This window comes from Paramormyrops kingsleyae, chromosome 23 (assembly GCF_048594095.1).
Source record: "Paramormyrops kingsleyae isolate MSU_618 chromosome 23, PKINGS_0.4, whole genome shotgun sequence".
NCBI lineage: Eukaryota > Metazoa > Chordata > Actinopteri > Osteoglossiformes > Mormyridae > Paramormyrops > Paramormyrops kingsleyae.
The window spans coordinates 20,734,967-20,750,423 of record NC_132819.1 but is presented as its reverse complement, the minus strand read 5'-3'; the positions used below and the strand labels follow the sequence as shown (position 1 = coordinate 20,750,423).

The 15,457-nt window shown below is 46.0% G+C and overlaps 2 protein-coding genes across 2 annotated transcripts; one reads left to right on the top strand and one right to left on the bottom strand.

The window, feature by feature from the left end:
* Positions 1-747: 747 nt before the first annotated feature.
* pip4p2 (phosphatidylinositol-4,5-bisphosphate 4-phosphatase 2) lies at positions 748-9,760 on the bottom strand. Its single transcript, XM_023820075.2, has 7 exons — positions 9,522-9,760; positions 6,078-6,226; positions 4,731-4,837; positions 4,222-4,345; positions 3,547-3,599; positions 2,498-2,588; positions 748-2,040 (listed from the first exon to the last, which is right to left on the bottom strand). Exons 1-7 carry the CDS (start codon positions 9,625-9,627, stop codon positions 1,897-1,899), a joined length of 774 nt encoding a protein of 257 aa, XP_023675843.1. The 5' UTR covers positions 9,628-9,760; the 3' UTR covers positions 748-1,896.
* Positions 9,761-10,857: 1,097 nt separating this feature from the next.
* otud6b (OTU deubiquitinase 6B) lies at positions 10,858-14,723 on the top strand. The gene is made up of 7 exons (XM_023820084.2): positions 10,858-11,055; positions 11,659-11,810; positions 12,290-12,385; positions 12,487-12,799; positions 13,073-13,134; positions 14,090-14,196; positions 14,352-14,723. Exons 1-7 carry the CDS (start codon positions 10,986-10,988, stop codon positions 14,422-14,424), a joined length of 873 nt encoding a protein of 290 aa, XP_023675852.2. The 5' UTR covers positions 10,858-10,985; the 3' UTR covers positions 14,425-14,723.
* Positions 14,724-15,457: the final 734 nt, after the last annotated feature.

The window sequence follows — 15,457 nt, the reverse complement described above, 5'->3', positions numbered from 1 at the left end:
ACCTACAGCATCCTCGACGGAGAAACATCCCCATTACAAACGTCTGGCAGCAGCTTATGGGACATTTGAACTGAGTGTAAATAACGTGCTGCCTCATTTCTCATGGGAAGTTGGAGATTATTTACCCTGAGAAATACAGGCACCGAAATATGAAACAGCCAAACTCTTTAATAGAGCGGAAAACCACAAAAAAACAGTCAATATCACCATCTTGTGGAAGTTTTCAGTATAAAACCCAAACCAGAATAGTGGATCTAAATGGGCACGATTTTTCCATCTCTAATAACCACTTATAAATAAGAGAAATAAAGGAAGGAAGAGGAAGATAAAGTGGAGAAGTGCACCGAGACCACAACTCAGAACAGCAAAATCATCCAATGGAATCACCCCGGAAGCCTTCGATCACCAGCTGCTGATAGTGAAGAGGCCCACTGATCGGGAAAATCGCAACAGCTCACACTGTAATGTTTGCCAATATGCCTTATTTTCTCTGAAACATTTTCCCCGCAAAGCAGAGGCGTATTATATCAAGTTATTTAGTTTCCAAAATCAGCAATACTGAAACTGTCCCACTCCACTAGAGGGCACTATTGTGCCAAGAGTTGTGTTGGCTTGGTTTTTTGCATGCGAGGAACCCTAAGAGTGCTTTGCAAGGAAAGCCTTGCAGTCCACTAGTAACATTCACCCAAAAAAAACACTCTAGGTCACTCTAAGAGACATCGATCACAGTCAGGAAACACACATCACAATGTTTTAGAGTTTTTATTGATAAATTATCCTTTTTAAAAAGACCCACGCCATATTCCAACTCAAACAACTGGTTCTGTGTATTATGTACAAAGCGTGTGTTTCTCCACATTCAGAACACGATTGTGCCCATTTTCGCAACAAAATGTAGTACTACTGTAATGCTATAGGAAATCTAGCAATCCAAGAATCAAGCTTTAAGCGGGAAGGATTTACAGAATGCAATCCACAACCGGGGGCAGAGATGGGGTCTCAGACTGTTTCGTCAGGGCCATGAACACAAAATTACCAGACTTTTTCTTCTTTTAAAAAAAGTAAAGTCATGCAAAAGCAATTCCAATGCCTTTCGAAAAACTGTCTACTTTTCAAAGGCAATTAAAATGTTACAGTATGGTGCAAACACACTTCTCAAAATGACAAACCAGATTTATTCTTTGAAATGAAACAAAGCAGGATGGTGTAATTCAGCATGAAGACACAGACCCAGATGTAAACCAGCGGTGCCCTGGATGCCCATCATACAGCACAGGCACACCATACAAATAAAATGTTTAGAAGTTCACTAGGCTGAAAATAAAAAGGGTGGGACCTTCCAACATGACATGTGACCTCACAGCCAATCAGAGCCGGCCATTCTAGCAATTAAAATGTCTACAAGTTCACTACACACTGAAAATAAAAACGGTGGGACCTTCTGACGTAATGCATGACCTCTCAGCCAATCAGAGCTGGCCATTCTAGCAGCTGATCATGATTGCATAAAACAGTAGTGCAATGGGCAGTTCTTACAAGGTTAACCTCATTTGGTCAAGTTGGTAACAAAACATAATACTTAAAACTGGAAAATATCCAGGGAGTAAGAGCAGGTCCCAGCCCTAGATAGCCCAAATCCAGAGGTGTGTCTAACAGTTTGACCATCAAATCAACACAATTATTAAGACTACTTTTAGTACGTTATTCATTATTTGAGTAAATGGAAAAAACTGTTTGGTCATGACACCACCAACCAAATGAATGAGTACATTGGACAATCACTTACTGTACAGTAAATATGTGGTATTTGACTGTGACCATGACAACCTGGGTTGGATTGGGGTTTCCTGGGCCTAAACAAGCTGCAGGGGACAGGTGCTTCCTGCTAGACCCCATCTACGCGAAGCTGTTCTCGGGGTAGCTGACTCTGATGGCGCCCCAGTAACACGCCCGCACCAGGCACACCAGGCCCAGAAGGTAGGCGAAGGCCCAGGATACGTATGTAGCGTGATAGCGTCTAGCGAAGTCCTGCGTGCCCACCTGACAGACAGAAAGGGAGGCATGGCGGGAGTCAGAGCAAGAGTCATAGAAAGGGTGAGAGTAAGATCGAATATGAGAGATGGGGAGGGGAGTCAGAGCAAGAGTAAGTCAGTAAGAGTTCCCTTCCTGGACTTGGATTTCAGTAAAATCTGTTACAACATTATGTGCATTGGACATGGTCAAGAACAAACATTTCTAAATTGTTATGGTCCATCAGGATTTGAAGAATTATTTACATAAAGTTAGCTGCACTGCTATATTCGATATTTTAACAATTGTCAAAATGATACGAAATATGATTACGGTAAGCGATTGTGTTCGATCAGGTCGTTTCTTAGGCTTTTTAAAGCAGGAGGAGGTTGTTGAAAACCACCAGAAGAAGGGTAAAGGGACAGGCCCGCGTGGCACTGCGCCAGGCCCTGGAGGCGCCGCTGGGGTATTCGGGGCTCGTACTCACAGTTAAGCCAATCCCGATGAAGATACAGATCATGCCCACTGTGATGTAGGCACAACAGCGCCGTCGTGGAAGGGCGCTGCCCACAGAGGATCTGGAGGAAAATAGCCATGATGCTTAATTCGAATTATTGGGTTTGGTCCAGCTGCACGCTGTGCTCTAATCTCAGCTCCACGCTGCACAAAACCTCCTTCTCAGGCACTTGAGTCCCGTCACATGACCACAGTGCCCCCTTCACATGTCTGCCATGTGACTGAATTGGGAATCAGCCCTGGGGACTGGGGAATGAATCAGCTGGCTTTGCTAATCTCCATTTTCACCACATGGGAACATCTAGAGGTTTTATTTTATTCTTTTAGCAGTTGCTCCCACCCTGAGCCCTGAGAATTACCTGCTCTCACACTTTGCACTAAAAGCCGCTTAATCTGAGGCAGCGAAGCACCCGGCTTGGTCACATGTGAGCACGGACCAAGGATTCCATCACCTCATTACTCGTTCCTGACCACCCCCACATTACATCAAAGTGAACCCAACAAGCCCTCAAAATGCAAACCAATCACCAGTGACAGACTCCTCCCATCCCCATCTCCCTAAGACCCAACTGCTCACTGGCTCGGAGGGCTATGACACAGTCTGATCACACGGTCGCTGGTTCACATCCCGCAACCCTTAACCTCCAACTGCTCCAGGGATTAGCTGACTATGCTTTCTCAACTGTACGTCACGTTGGATAAAAGAATCTGATAGTTACGTTACGGTGAAGCTACTTGGGGTTTTTCAAAAAGCAGCATCGGAGCAAATGAGAAGCTACACGCATGTACAGTATGGGGAAGCAGCTGAAATCCCACAGCTGCAGGATCCTGAGCAGTTAGTCTCAGTGGGGTCATCTACAGTGTAACACGCCCCCCCCCCAAATATTTTTCTTATTGTTTGCTCACAGAATAACACCAGTCACACGGTTGCACATGGAAAGTCTCCAGAAAGCTCAGCGCTTAAGTTGGTAAACTGACATCATCGAAGGGAATCAGGTCAGGAAAGAGAGACAAACTTACATTTTTTTACAGTGTGGACACTTTGCCAGTGTGTTAAATCGCAGCTCCATCCACTACAGACAAAGACAGACAGAAGAACGTCAGGAGCTGTGCGGTTTAGCTCAAACGCCGTGGATCACGAGTCCCGGAGCCTCTCGCCGCTGCCCCCCCCTCCCAGCAGATCCACCTGATGGCACAGCACCACCCTCGCCAAGATGACATCAAAACAAAGTGGAGACCTGGGTTGGGTTATGTTCTCTTTAGAATTATAACCAGTCTGAGGGTACAGAAACAAGGCAGGGAACAACCCAGGTTGGTGCCCCAACCCAATCGCAGGGCACAGTCACACAGGGACACCTATAAGCAATTTTAGCATCTCCAATTCACCTCGGCATGTTTTTGTACGTTGGGGGGAACCCGCAGTACCCAGAGGAAACCCTGTGACAGTACAGGGAGAATATACCAAAAGGTGTGAGGCAAACAGTGCTAACCACTGAATCACTGCGTCACTGCACTGCCCCGCACTGCTTAACCATCTGTCTATTTTAATTTATCCCAAAATGCCAGGGGTGTAAATGTGTGGACAGGGAGGGGAGGACATCTGCTACAGCAGTGCTGGTCCGCACAGCAGATCCACACGCAGACGCCGCCCCACCCGCCCGCTCAGTGTGCCGTTTCACTGGACAGTGTACGCACCAGGAAAGTGTTGCCGCAGTGTCCGCACACCACACGCATGCCCTCGGGCTGCACGGGGAGGGCAGGCTGGGCGGGCTGCTCCTCCGGAATCACCATCACCGGGCTCAGGTTGATGATGCGTCTGCTGTGGGATAAGGGGACGACACAACAGCATCGTGCTCAGGTTGCTCACGATTTCCACGTTCACTCATAGAACCTAAACACTGTCAACCTTATTCGTGGGTCTGCTGTGGTTTAATGTAACTCGGCAAACAGCTGGGGCGGCATTTCCTCAATCCGCTCCCTGGGGACCCACAGCCGATCCATGTTTTTGCTTCTTTCAAGCTCCCTGCCAGACAGTTTGCATCTTTCCTCCCTACAGGGAGCTGGGAGGGAGTGAAAACCTGGACTGTCTGCGGGTCCCCAAGGACCAGATTGGGAAAGACTGAGGTTGAGGTAGCAAACCTATATTTACTCGAGGAAAAAATGTCAAATGCTATCATTCAAATGAAGACCCCCCCCCCCCTTACCAGTTAGGTCGTGGACATCCTATCCTCCGAGACGTGTCTTTGCAGATTAGCAGACAGTTACATGGGCATCTCACATACTTTTTTCCATTTGGTGGGTTTTTGATTGGCTGGAAGGAGGAAACATCCTCTTAGTAACAAGTCACAGTCGGCGGGGGGGGGGTCTGCCATGGCTGCACTGACTCTAGGCCAAATCCAACACCATGGGCCACAATTCAGACATGCTGTACAATGAGCCACGGCGGCATGACACCCCCATGCTGGTCGACCCACAGGACATCACCAAACATCAGACCCCCCCAAACTAGCCTGAAGCGGCAGGGCTGACAGCGCAGGGACCAGGATCCCGCAACAGCTGTCACCGACACAAAGACGTGATGAAGAGTGAGAGATCGATGAAAGGATCTGGCTGATAGCATTTTGAATCTTCCGGAAGGAATGATAAAGAAACGGGAAATGGAATTCCTTAAAGTTACCATCTCAATCTTAGGGAATGATTCTAATATATATTTTTTTAATCCTAGACTGCTCATCAGACAGTTACTCATTTATAAATGATCTAAACTGACCAGGGTCAGAAGGTTATAATTATACAAGCATTTCACAGCATGAATTTGCATTAATCATGTTCCTGACTGTATATGCATTATAGGGACAGGAACTTCTAATGGCTGAAACCTGAGCCGATGTTTATCTCTAGAAGGTCTATAGGTAGCATGATCCACTACTTTCGTTGACTTTTACGAGCTAAAAGGCATGACATCCATGAGACCATCATGTGACCATGAGACCATCATGTGACCATCATGTGACCTCAGCATGTCCCTCCCAGTGCTGCACTAGGAGCACTACAAACTAAGCTGCTCCTGCACCCTTATCCAATGGGGGCCGAGAGCATGACTGTGCCTTTCAGATTCACAAAGGCGCACTGGTACATCAGTGAGTGAGGAGCTGAGGAGCAGGACTGGGCAATTAACCTGAATTTTAATTTTGGCTTCTAACGATCATCAAAACAATTGTGATAAAACAATTACTGTGCTGCATTTGGTTTTGCAATGATGCTCCTCTTTTGTCTTGTGTTACAAATCCATTGCACCCCTTTCCAGCCCCTTTTCAGTTGTTTCGCAGTTGAATTATCTTTTGAGTTCAAGGAAATCCACTGTTAAAATAAACGGATGACATTTCCAAAGTCAATGGGTAATCATGATAAAGAATCGTGATGTGAGCATTGACCAAAAGAATAGCGATTATGATTTTTGCCATAATCGAGCAGCTCATCAATGGGGACACTGGCAGAAATGGGTGCTTTTGATAAACAGAGCAGGATGGGAGAGAGCAGCAGCCTCTTACCGTGGCCTCATTGCAAGTCGTGCATTTGACCACGTGCTGATGGAGCTTCCCGTCCAGGTTGATGAGGGCCTGGCACACACGGCAGTTGATGACGGGGACGCCCGCGGCATCGGGGTTCGCGATGGCCGTGTAAGGGGGAGGAAGCTCCGCTACAAGCAGAACATGGATATGTTTCAGGACGCTTCATTGTGCTTGGGAGAGACCCGTCCCAAGAGGACCTGGCCAAAGGCAGTGTCTCTCAACCCAGTCCTCGGGGACCCCCATGCGGATCACATTTTTGCTCCCTCCCAGCTCGCCTGAACCAAACAATGAACACCGAATCCCTGGTACAGGTGCATCCCCGAGGACTGGTTGACAAACACAGCCTTATGCCAAAAAGCTTAGAGGAAGTATGCATGTCAAAAAACAAAAAACAAAACAGCAGCAGATATACCTCTGCACAGTGTGAGGAGTCATATCAGGTATGAAACAGGTATATTCCTATTTCTCCACCCACCTCACCTGGTATCTACAAGAAGCTTGGCACTCAACCACACTATGGCCTTTACATCTATTGCCGATGCTGGATATACAATGAAGGACAGACTTAGATACCTTGGAGGAATGGGTTGGGTGAGAGGCGAGAACCCATGACACACCTGGGCTGATAACTCAGGGGCCACAAACCTGAGGAAGCTGTTGGGCGTGCAAAACGCTCAAATCAGCACCCTTCTGTTTGAACTTAAAAAAAAAACAAAAAAAAAACGTGACCTCTGACCTCTTTGTTAAAATGGGGAGAATGACACCGCCGGGGAGTGTGACATGTGACCTCCTGCTGATCAGTGGCCTGATGGCCTGCAGATTTCAGGGAGCGTCCAAACTGGAAATCAGTAACCAGCAGATCTGAAGAAGCACTGACACAATCGGTGCTTATCAGAGCAGCCACGGAAATCAGCAGAATCCATGTCTTGGCAATCCATGAACTCTGAACTAGGCTCGGGCAGAGTATGGTTTTTCATACCTCCCAGACACTAACAGTGCTGTATACAGTATTTTGAAAAGCAATGCTATTCCAGTATTTTGAAATTTTGCAAGTGTGCCAACCGAGGGGGAGCTGTGCTGAATCCCCATTTTCTGCAGTTATTATATGTTACCAGACTGACTCCTCTGCACCTATCGGCTGTGACACAAGTACAATACAAAAAAAAATTAAGATTTAAGGCAGGGGGTTGGGGAGAGGGCGGCGGGAACAGAGGCGATGAAAACAACAGCATGGCCACTGCAGATCTCAGGACAGGAGCAGGGCCACCGGCGTGAGCTGCTGGGGACGACAACAAAGCAAGACGCACTTCGATATAATCGATCACAGAAACATTCAGGCAGGTTAACTAAACGATAACCGCTAACTGTGCTCACAGGATGTCAGCCCAGCGTATTCCCAAGCAAAACATAACCAAAACCAGTACCAATCCATCCATCTTCCATAAGTGCTTATCTAGTCGCAGTGAAACTGGAGTCCAGCCCAGAACGCACGGGACGCCAGTCCTTCGCAGGACACGCACAGACACACCCAATGACACTTGGGGAAATTCAGAGACAAACTGACTGCAAATTTTGGGACTGTGGAAAACCAGACCATGTTAAGGAAAGCCACACCCACACACACACACACACACACACACACACACACACACAGGGCATGCGAACTCTACATATACAGAGCAAGGATGCAAAGCCACAGGCCTGGAGGAGTGAGGCCACAGAGCCACCCCCAGGGCAACCCATGGCATTCCTAAGAACAGCAGATTAACTGACTGACTTGTTAATTCGTAGAGTCTGAAAATGAGATATTTCACGATATGGAGATAAGCCAACTTACACAAACTCATGTTCAACATCCTGCTTTTCTCTTATTTTCCTTTTGGTTTCCAGAAAGCTGCATTAATAAGGGTCTTGCTATGAATCACCAAGCTTAAAATTCCTTTCTAATAGTGTTCTGGCAAGTCCGACTGACAGTTTAAGTAATTTACTAAATTATAGACTGGCAAGTGAACCAAATGATGTCAAATCTGCCATGATAACTGTTAAAAAGGGGCAAATAGGCAGTACACAGAGTCTTAGATTTTCTTCCAAGTTCTGCACCATTACTGACTTTCATATATAGAAAAGCATAAACTAGCACCTAAGCAAACCCACAGTAGCCTGTGATTCTAGTAGCAGTTAAATAGTTCCCAGGTTACCCAGCATTGATTATATTGGAATGACTGATCTATAACAATGCATCTATACAGCAGCCAAGCTACCGTTAATCGAAAACCTTGCATAAACAAAACTGCATCCTTTCATCTGTTGAGCAGCTCGTTTTTCCGTGACACTCCTGCCACCCTATGCACATAATCTACTCCATAATTTTTCTTGGTTCAGTTTCACTACCAAGATACTCTCATGACGGTGATATTTTGCCAGACATGGTCTGGCGCATCACAACACGGATATTCCAAATATTACTGACATTTAAGTAACTCGAAAAAAGTGACACCGACATTAGCAACCATGTCACATAGAACATTATATGAATAATCACACAACAGTAAAACTGCAGTTTCATTAAACTGAATCAGGCTTATTGTGCATGGAAACACCGTCTATCCATTTACCACGTACAGACACACAGGACAGTAACAGTCCATCAGATATGTACTGTGTATTTAGGGGGTTACAATCGGCAAGTCCTTTATTGTGGCACCTTGGCTGTTTCTGACATCAGTGAGGTGCAAAGACCGCAGATGTATAAGATAAACGAGCACGACGACCGTGCCCATAATGAAAGACAGCAGGGCAGCCCGGTGTGACAGCCGAAAGCGGCTCCATGTTTTAGTGCTTAAGACGGATTTTAACATAAACAGAAAACAAGACATGCCACCGCCGCTATTTAAAGCCCCCAAAATGCTAAAAATAAAACTAAATGTAGCCCGTCAAAATGACTCTTCCAGTAGCAGGAGCGGAGAAGCGCAGCAGCTGCCCGTTAACGGGGGAAAGCGGCGCGTTGCGGGGGCCGGGAGTCTGGGGTGCAGCCCGGCCCTGCTGGCGGTCACATATGCGGCTTTCTGCTCTTTAAGCCGCAGACCGACCCGCACTAATTAAAGCGCCTCGTCTTAATTACGCCCGGTAATATTCTGCGGACGAGGCTGCAGGAGGTTGAGGGCCAGGGAGGAGCGACACAAAGAGTGCCGAGACCCGGGAGCTGATCAGGGGCTCACGGACGGCCGAGACGGGCCGACACGGGTCACCGCAAACGGGGCGCCGGCGTCCCCCTCTCAGAGCGGCCTGCGGGCGGGTCACTGGGCGCCGTCTCCCCACCGCCGCACCAAACGCAGGCCTGCGCAGTCCGGGCTCCGGTGCCCTTGCCAGCCTCCCGCGAAACGCCCGAAATGAATCAGCACGGCTCGACCCGGCCCGGCTCACCTCTCGGGCTGCCGTCCTGCAGGTACGGCGGCGCCGTGGGAGTTACGCTGCCCGAGTCCGGGACTGACAGCAGCGGGGACCGCTCGTCCATGCCATCCGAAGCCATGTCTGTCTATTACGGTGCACAGAGAGCCGCCGACGGGAAGCAGCGCAGCCGAGAACGGGCCGCCGGTACCGATGGGCGGCGCTCCGTGGGCGGGGCTTCAGCGCGACTTTGGGGGTGCGGCGCTGTTTATCTGGAGCCTGCAGATCAGCCCACCCCCGCTAATAAAGCGCATCGGAGAGACGCGTCTGGCTCCCAGTGTCAGATCCGGATTTCGGGCAGCACATGCAGTAAAGTCAAGTCTGTCATACCATCCATACGTAGGGACCCCGGGGCGACATACAAACAGCAGCTAGTGATGAGGGGAGGGTTTTCACGGCAAAGTGCAAAACACAGGACAGTGTCAAACAGGGGGCTGGGCACGAGGGTTTACATTCATAGTGCTATGTGCAGGTAAAAATAAATACAGCAGCATAAAAGGGTGGAATAAATATAGTGCAACTGAATAATCAGATTATAAATTAAAATCCAGAGTATTCATGGTCACTTCGACTCGCATGTAGGGAAAACTGGTATTAAGCTTATAAAAAGCGTTTAGATAACGTCTCTTCGACATCCTGCCTGTTATACTATAGGAACACAAGAGTTCATTTGAGTTTTCTTTTGGGGAAAATATTAAGATGAATAATGTTATAAATACAATACAAAATGTTATCATTCTTGGATATATCTGGAAAATAGAGGCCTGTATGAGAGAATCCTGAATGCCCAATTTAATTGCCCTGCACTCACTGAGTTTTACGGTGACGCCGGTTATTTCTAGTAGAATTTCGTACAGGTTCCAGCGAATAACTACACACATAGGCAGCCAGCTGAAAGAGCACAAATCACTCGTGCGCAGGGACAGCAGAACCACCCCCCAGATCTACGTAAGCGACGTGCGCTGCTATTGGACAATGACGTTCTGCGTCTAGCGTACGTCGAAAAGATACGGTAATAACAGAGAGATGGTTGAATTCAATTTCAAGGGACATTCAGATTTAGTCGACGTAGTCAACCGAATACGACCTTATCCAGCGTCACCAGATTAACTACGCATCTGTCTATAAGTAACTGGGGGAGAAAAAAATATTTATTAACCTTTAAGTGTTTTCCTAATAATACACCGTATTGGAAAATGAGAGGTGGGATTCTGCTGAACACCGACATGAGCTGGGGTGTGATTGTCTCTTATGCTGTAGCGCATCTTTGTGGGGCGTGACGCTGCTTTTCCACGGACCAATGAGAGGCGCCGCGGAGCACCGGAAGCGCCCAGGAGGCGAAAACGTAGTGCTGCGCCTGGCCTGTTGATCGCCAGTCAGCATGTTAGTCATCTGGTTCATGTAATTTACAGAAACGGATTTGGGGAAATTACAGAAAGCATGGCGGACCCAGAGACAGCGGAGGATCTGTTATTTAAACAGCAGCGAAAAGAGAAGAAAGATCTGCAGGGTAAGTCGATCTGTCAATTTTCTGTGATGTACTAGTTAAAATACCTAATAGTATGCCTTGTAATCTCACTGTCACCTAGTCAGTATGCAATAACTGTATGCAACCTCTCTTGTATTACTCGCCAAATTTAACGTCTTTGAGACCCAGCGTTCGGTTGTTTTTATACTAAACATTACTGTGACGAAGGGTTTTACAAGGTCCTATGAAGAATCGGTCAGCTGGAAGTTTGAAATAAACATTATAGAATAATCCTCTGTGTGGTGCTAATAATACCCACACCAATGGGGAACGAGCTCTGTACTGGTAGATGGATGGATGGATTGATTCAGGGAATGAGCCGTCCGGGTTTGCGGGACACATTTCCGAAAGTGACGGGTTTTAGTTTTCTCGTTCATCATATCATCTTCAGTGGTGTTGGTGTAACTGATTTTATTCTCTCAGAAAAGCATGATTTGGAATCGCGCGGATGCACCGGATTATTGCCATGGCGACAGTCTGAAGTCCAGCATCACTAGAGCCAGGAAACACTGGCGCTCTGCGAAACCTACCTTCACTTAACTTTAGTGGTAAATGTCGCTTACTTTTTTTTTTTACATTTGACAGCCAAAATTCAGAGTATGAAAAATGCTGTACCTAAAAATGACAAAAAAAGGAGAAAACAGCTGGCTGAGGACATTGCAAAGCTAGAAGCTGAACTCAGTGAGAAACATGAAGAGGAACTGAAGCAACTGAACAGTTCTGTACTTGGAGACAAGGTATGTGTTCTTATTTTTCTGTTTACAAAGGTTTTAAATGTGCATAAATGATGTGTGTGGGCTGTGTGTTTTGAAATGTGCAAATAAAGTGATTTTTACCGTTTTTACATATAGTTTTTTAGAAAGTTGATTCTCTGAGTTTTGTTCTGGAAAACATATTTTTAAATATACAGGCCATTCTATTTCAATTCAATAAATACTTTTGCATTACGATTTGTTGTCATATATGCTGTATCTTTTTTACTATTACAACTGCGTGGCTTAGCTGTATCCCATTCGAAAGCTCAGAAGTCAAAAATGGTGATACAAAAACTGTCTTTTTTGGAAATTTGTTGAATTAAAATGGAATGGCTCGTATATATTTAAAGTCGTCTTGTGTCGAAATATTCTCCACATTTAACATTACATATTTCTTCTTCCTTCTGAAATGTATATTATGCAAATGATAATTTTTTTCTTTCATATTTTGTGGCTTTGAGGCTGATGATCTTGCCGATGGAGTGCAGAGCCTGGATCTGGATGCCGATGACCCACAACCGTGCAAACAGCGTCCTTCCAAGGCCCAGAAGAGGCGGGTGAGACGCGAGTGATGATTGTAACAGGCACCGACATACAAGCAGTGCATTTTTATAACTGTGCAGTTACTTTTTTTAACTGTTTGTCTGCGTGCCTTCAGGATAAGAAGGCCGCCCTGGAGAAGGAGAGGGAGAACAGGATCGCGGAGGCCGAGGTGGAGAACCTGCAGGGCTCTCGGCACCTGGAGAACCAGAAGCTGTCGCAGATACTGGGAGGGAAGCAGCTGCAGATCAGAGAGATCATGTCGGACGGGCACTGCCTTTACCGGGCCGTGGAGGACCAGCTGCTGAGGCGAGGCTGCACCCTGGGCTTGGCGGAGCTCCGCAGCCAGACCGCCCAGCACATGAGGTCCCACGCTGAGGAATTCCTCCCCTTTCTTACCAATCCCACCTCAGGCGACATGTTCACGCCCGGTGAGGACTGCCTGTCCTTTACCAAACCCTCCAGATCTCGTTACACACATTACATTACTCATTAAGCTCGTTGTTTAATTTAGCGGCTTATCCCTAATCCCTCGCCATCGTAGCACCTGTCTTCTGCCTGGTTAGGGAACGCCTCAGTCTGCACCGATATTGTAATAAATCACGTCGCCAACGTTACTCCGTTCAGTCGCCCCTTTTTCTGAGACAGAGGCTGCATCCTGTCTTTCTGTCCTTGATGTTGAATAAAAATCTCTGTCTCCACAGAGGAATTTGAGAAATACTGCAGTGAGGTCGCGGACACGGCGGCTTGGGGTGGACAACTGGAGGTAAGAGTGACGGCCAGCGGGTCCCAAGCTGAACGTACTCCGTAACCTAAAAGCTGGAAATGCCAATTCTGTACCAAGCAGGAAAACTATTATTGTTGTGCACATTGAACTCGAATTTAACAGATTTCAGCCTTTCAGTGATTTTTTTCTCAGGTAACAACCAAATGTTTTTTTTTTTGTAGTTTTGGCTCTAGTGTCCCTTGGATCTGACGAAGTGATTCAACACTATTCCTCCATTTAAAAATCTATTGTTTAGTGAAAAACGTAGTTTTAGGCACCGCTGCTGAGTTTCCCTTCACTATAAACCTGGAGACCATCAAACCGTTCAGTGTCCTGTGCATTAGGACATTGTCATCCCAGGATAGAAGTTCATCACTAGAGGATCAATGGGATTGATCAGAATACCTTTTGTGTTTAACAACAATTACTAAAAGTCACCTGAAACTGAGAGACAAACACTGTAGAACACATATTTCTGCCCTGTGGCACGCGGGTACACTTCTGCTTGTTTAACGGTATTTATCCAGCTTAAATGTTTGGTGTTATTAAGGTTTAATAAAGGCTTTAAGCTCTGTAACATGACTGGAGGTCAAAGGACCATACTTGATGAAACCCCTTGACTCCTTGACATAGTTGCTTATCTACTGGGCCTTACACTTTCAAGCAGTGTCTGCTGAATGGCTTAGAAAGATGCTGTCATTGCTGCTTCCCTGTGCCATGAGCCATCTGTGACCTCAATTCCTGACAGATGTCCCCCCGCCATCAGAAGTCACCAACAGCTGTGTCTGTCCAGCAATTTCATACACGACTCAAAGCATTTAAGTTGCATAGTCCCGGCTTTCAATATATTTTTATCCCTTGCTTATTAAAGCTTATTTTATATTTTTTGCTGATGTGTGTAAAATGTATGACCAATAATAGTAAATGTACACTAACAGACTTTGTGTCATGACAGCTACGAGCTCTGACTCAAGTCCTCAAGATCCCCATCGAGGTCATTCAAGCAGAGTCTCCCACCATTGTGATAGGCGAAGAGTACCGTGAACCACCAATCACTCTGGTGTAAGTTTGTGGAAATCTATCTACCATCTCCTCTGGCAATTTTTAGCAGGAAGTCCAACATCCACACATCACGCCTGACTTGACCCTCTGGGCTGATCGTTGACTGTGTGCCGGTTCTGGGAAGCTAACACAATGCGTGTTGGGTTGTGTTTCAGCTACATGCGGCACGCCTATGGTCTTGGGGAACACTACAATTCCGTGGAGCCGCTGAAGGAAGAAGAGACCTGAGATTCTTCTTCTTCTTCTCCTGCATCATTGTGTGATTTTCATAGACCAGTGCTTCTGGAGTTAGAATTAGAGCAAACCTGCTCCTGTTTAAGTGACAGCTCTGGTGCTCTTTATCCAGTGGCCTGAAACTGTTACTTTTTGGAATCTGAAGAAGTGCAGGATTTGTTCCCCCCTGGTGGCCAATTTTGCAGATGTACCTGAAGAGTTGTGTCTCGGTAATGCTAGGTTGTGTTTCTGAGAACATATGCCAAATTATGTATCTCATGAGATGGGAATTAAAGTAACAGCATACTGGTGTATCTCAGTTGTGCTTTAAAAACTTGTTAACTCATATGGATAGATTGAGAATGAAGCAATTTAATGCAGTCTTTTTTATTAGGTTATTATAATCATTCTGTTCCCCCAGGGATACAATTAAGTACATCAGGCAAGGTATTTAATAATCCATTTTTGCAAGCTTCCTGTTTGATTTTATAAGTACTTTTCAAGTTTTGTTATAATGAATTTGAAATAAGCCACATGGACCAAGTGTTTTCACATTAGTGTTAGCATGTACCCTAACCCAGACATAAAAGTGGGTGTCATTCTCAAAGGTACCACTAGGGCATCTAAGAAAAACAGTCATATACCTTGCTATACCCTATAACCACTACCCTATGTTGTTTTTTGTTGGTTATGCCTCATTCTTCAGGCTCCTGCATGCCCATTTTTTGTGTATAATAATACAAAAGTGTGTCAACACATTCACGAAAAGTCACGAAAGTGTTAATTACTAGTGATCATTTTAAAGGTGCTTTTATGGAAAGAATATTGTCACTGTTTTAGATCTTAAGCTGCTTAAACAACTGGAAACATGCCTGTGAAATCATATAAGCCCAAAATGAAAGGCTGAGAAACGCCTATCTAATCATCAGTACTAATAACCACTCCATTAAATTGGGGCGTCAGTCTCATACAATGATGATTCGGAAACAGATTATAAAATAATTGTTGTGGGAGGCATAAGTCAGGACATTGAATGGTTTAATTCATG

Coding starts and splice junctions, on each gene's coding strand:
- otud6b (XM_023820084.2), top strand. CDS start 10,986: ATGGCGGACCCAGAGACAGCGGAGGATCTGTTATTTAAACAGCAGCGA. Junction 12,386..12,486: donor CCAAGGCCCAGAAGAGGCGG/GTGAGACGCGAG, acceptor GCGTGCCTTCAG/GATAAGAAGGCCGCCCTGGA. Junction 12,800..13,072: donor AGGCGACATGTTCACGCCCG/GTGAGGACTGCC, acceptor CTGTCTCCACAG/AGGAATTTGAGAAATACTGC.
- pip4p2 (XM_023820075.2), bottom strand. CDS start 9,627: ATGGCTTCGGATGGCATGGACGAGCGGTCCCCGCTGCTGTCAGTCCCG. Junction 4,838..6,077: donor CGACTTGCAATGAGGCCACG/GTAAGAGGCTGC, acceptor TCCTCCTTCCAG/CCAATCAAAAACCCACCAAA. Junction 4,346..4,730: donor GGATGTCCACGACCTAACTG/GTAAGGGGGGGG, acceptor CTTATCCCACAG/CAGACGCATCATCAACCTGA.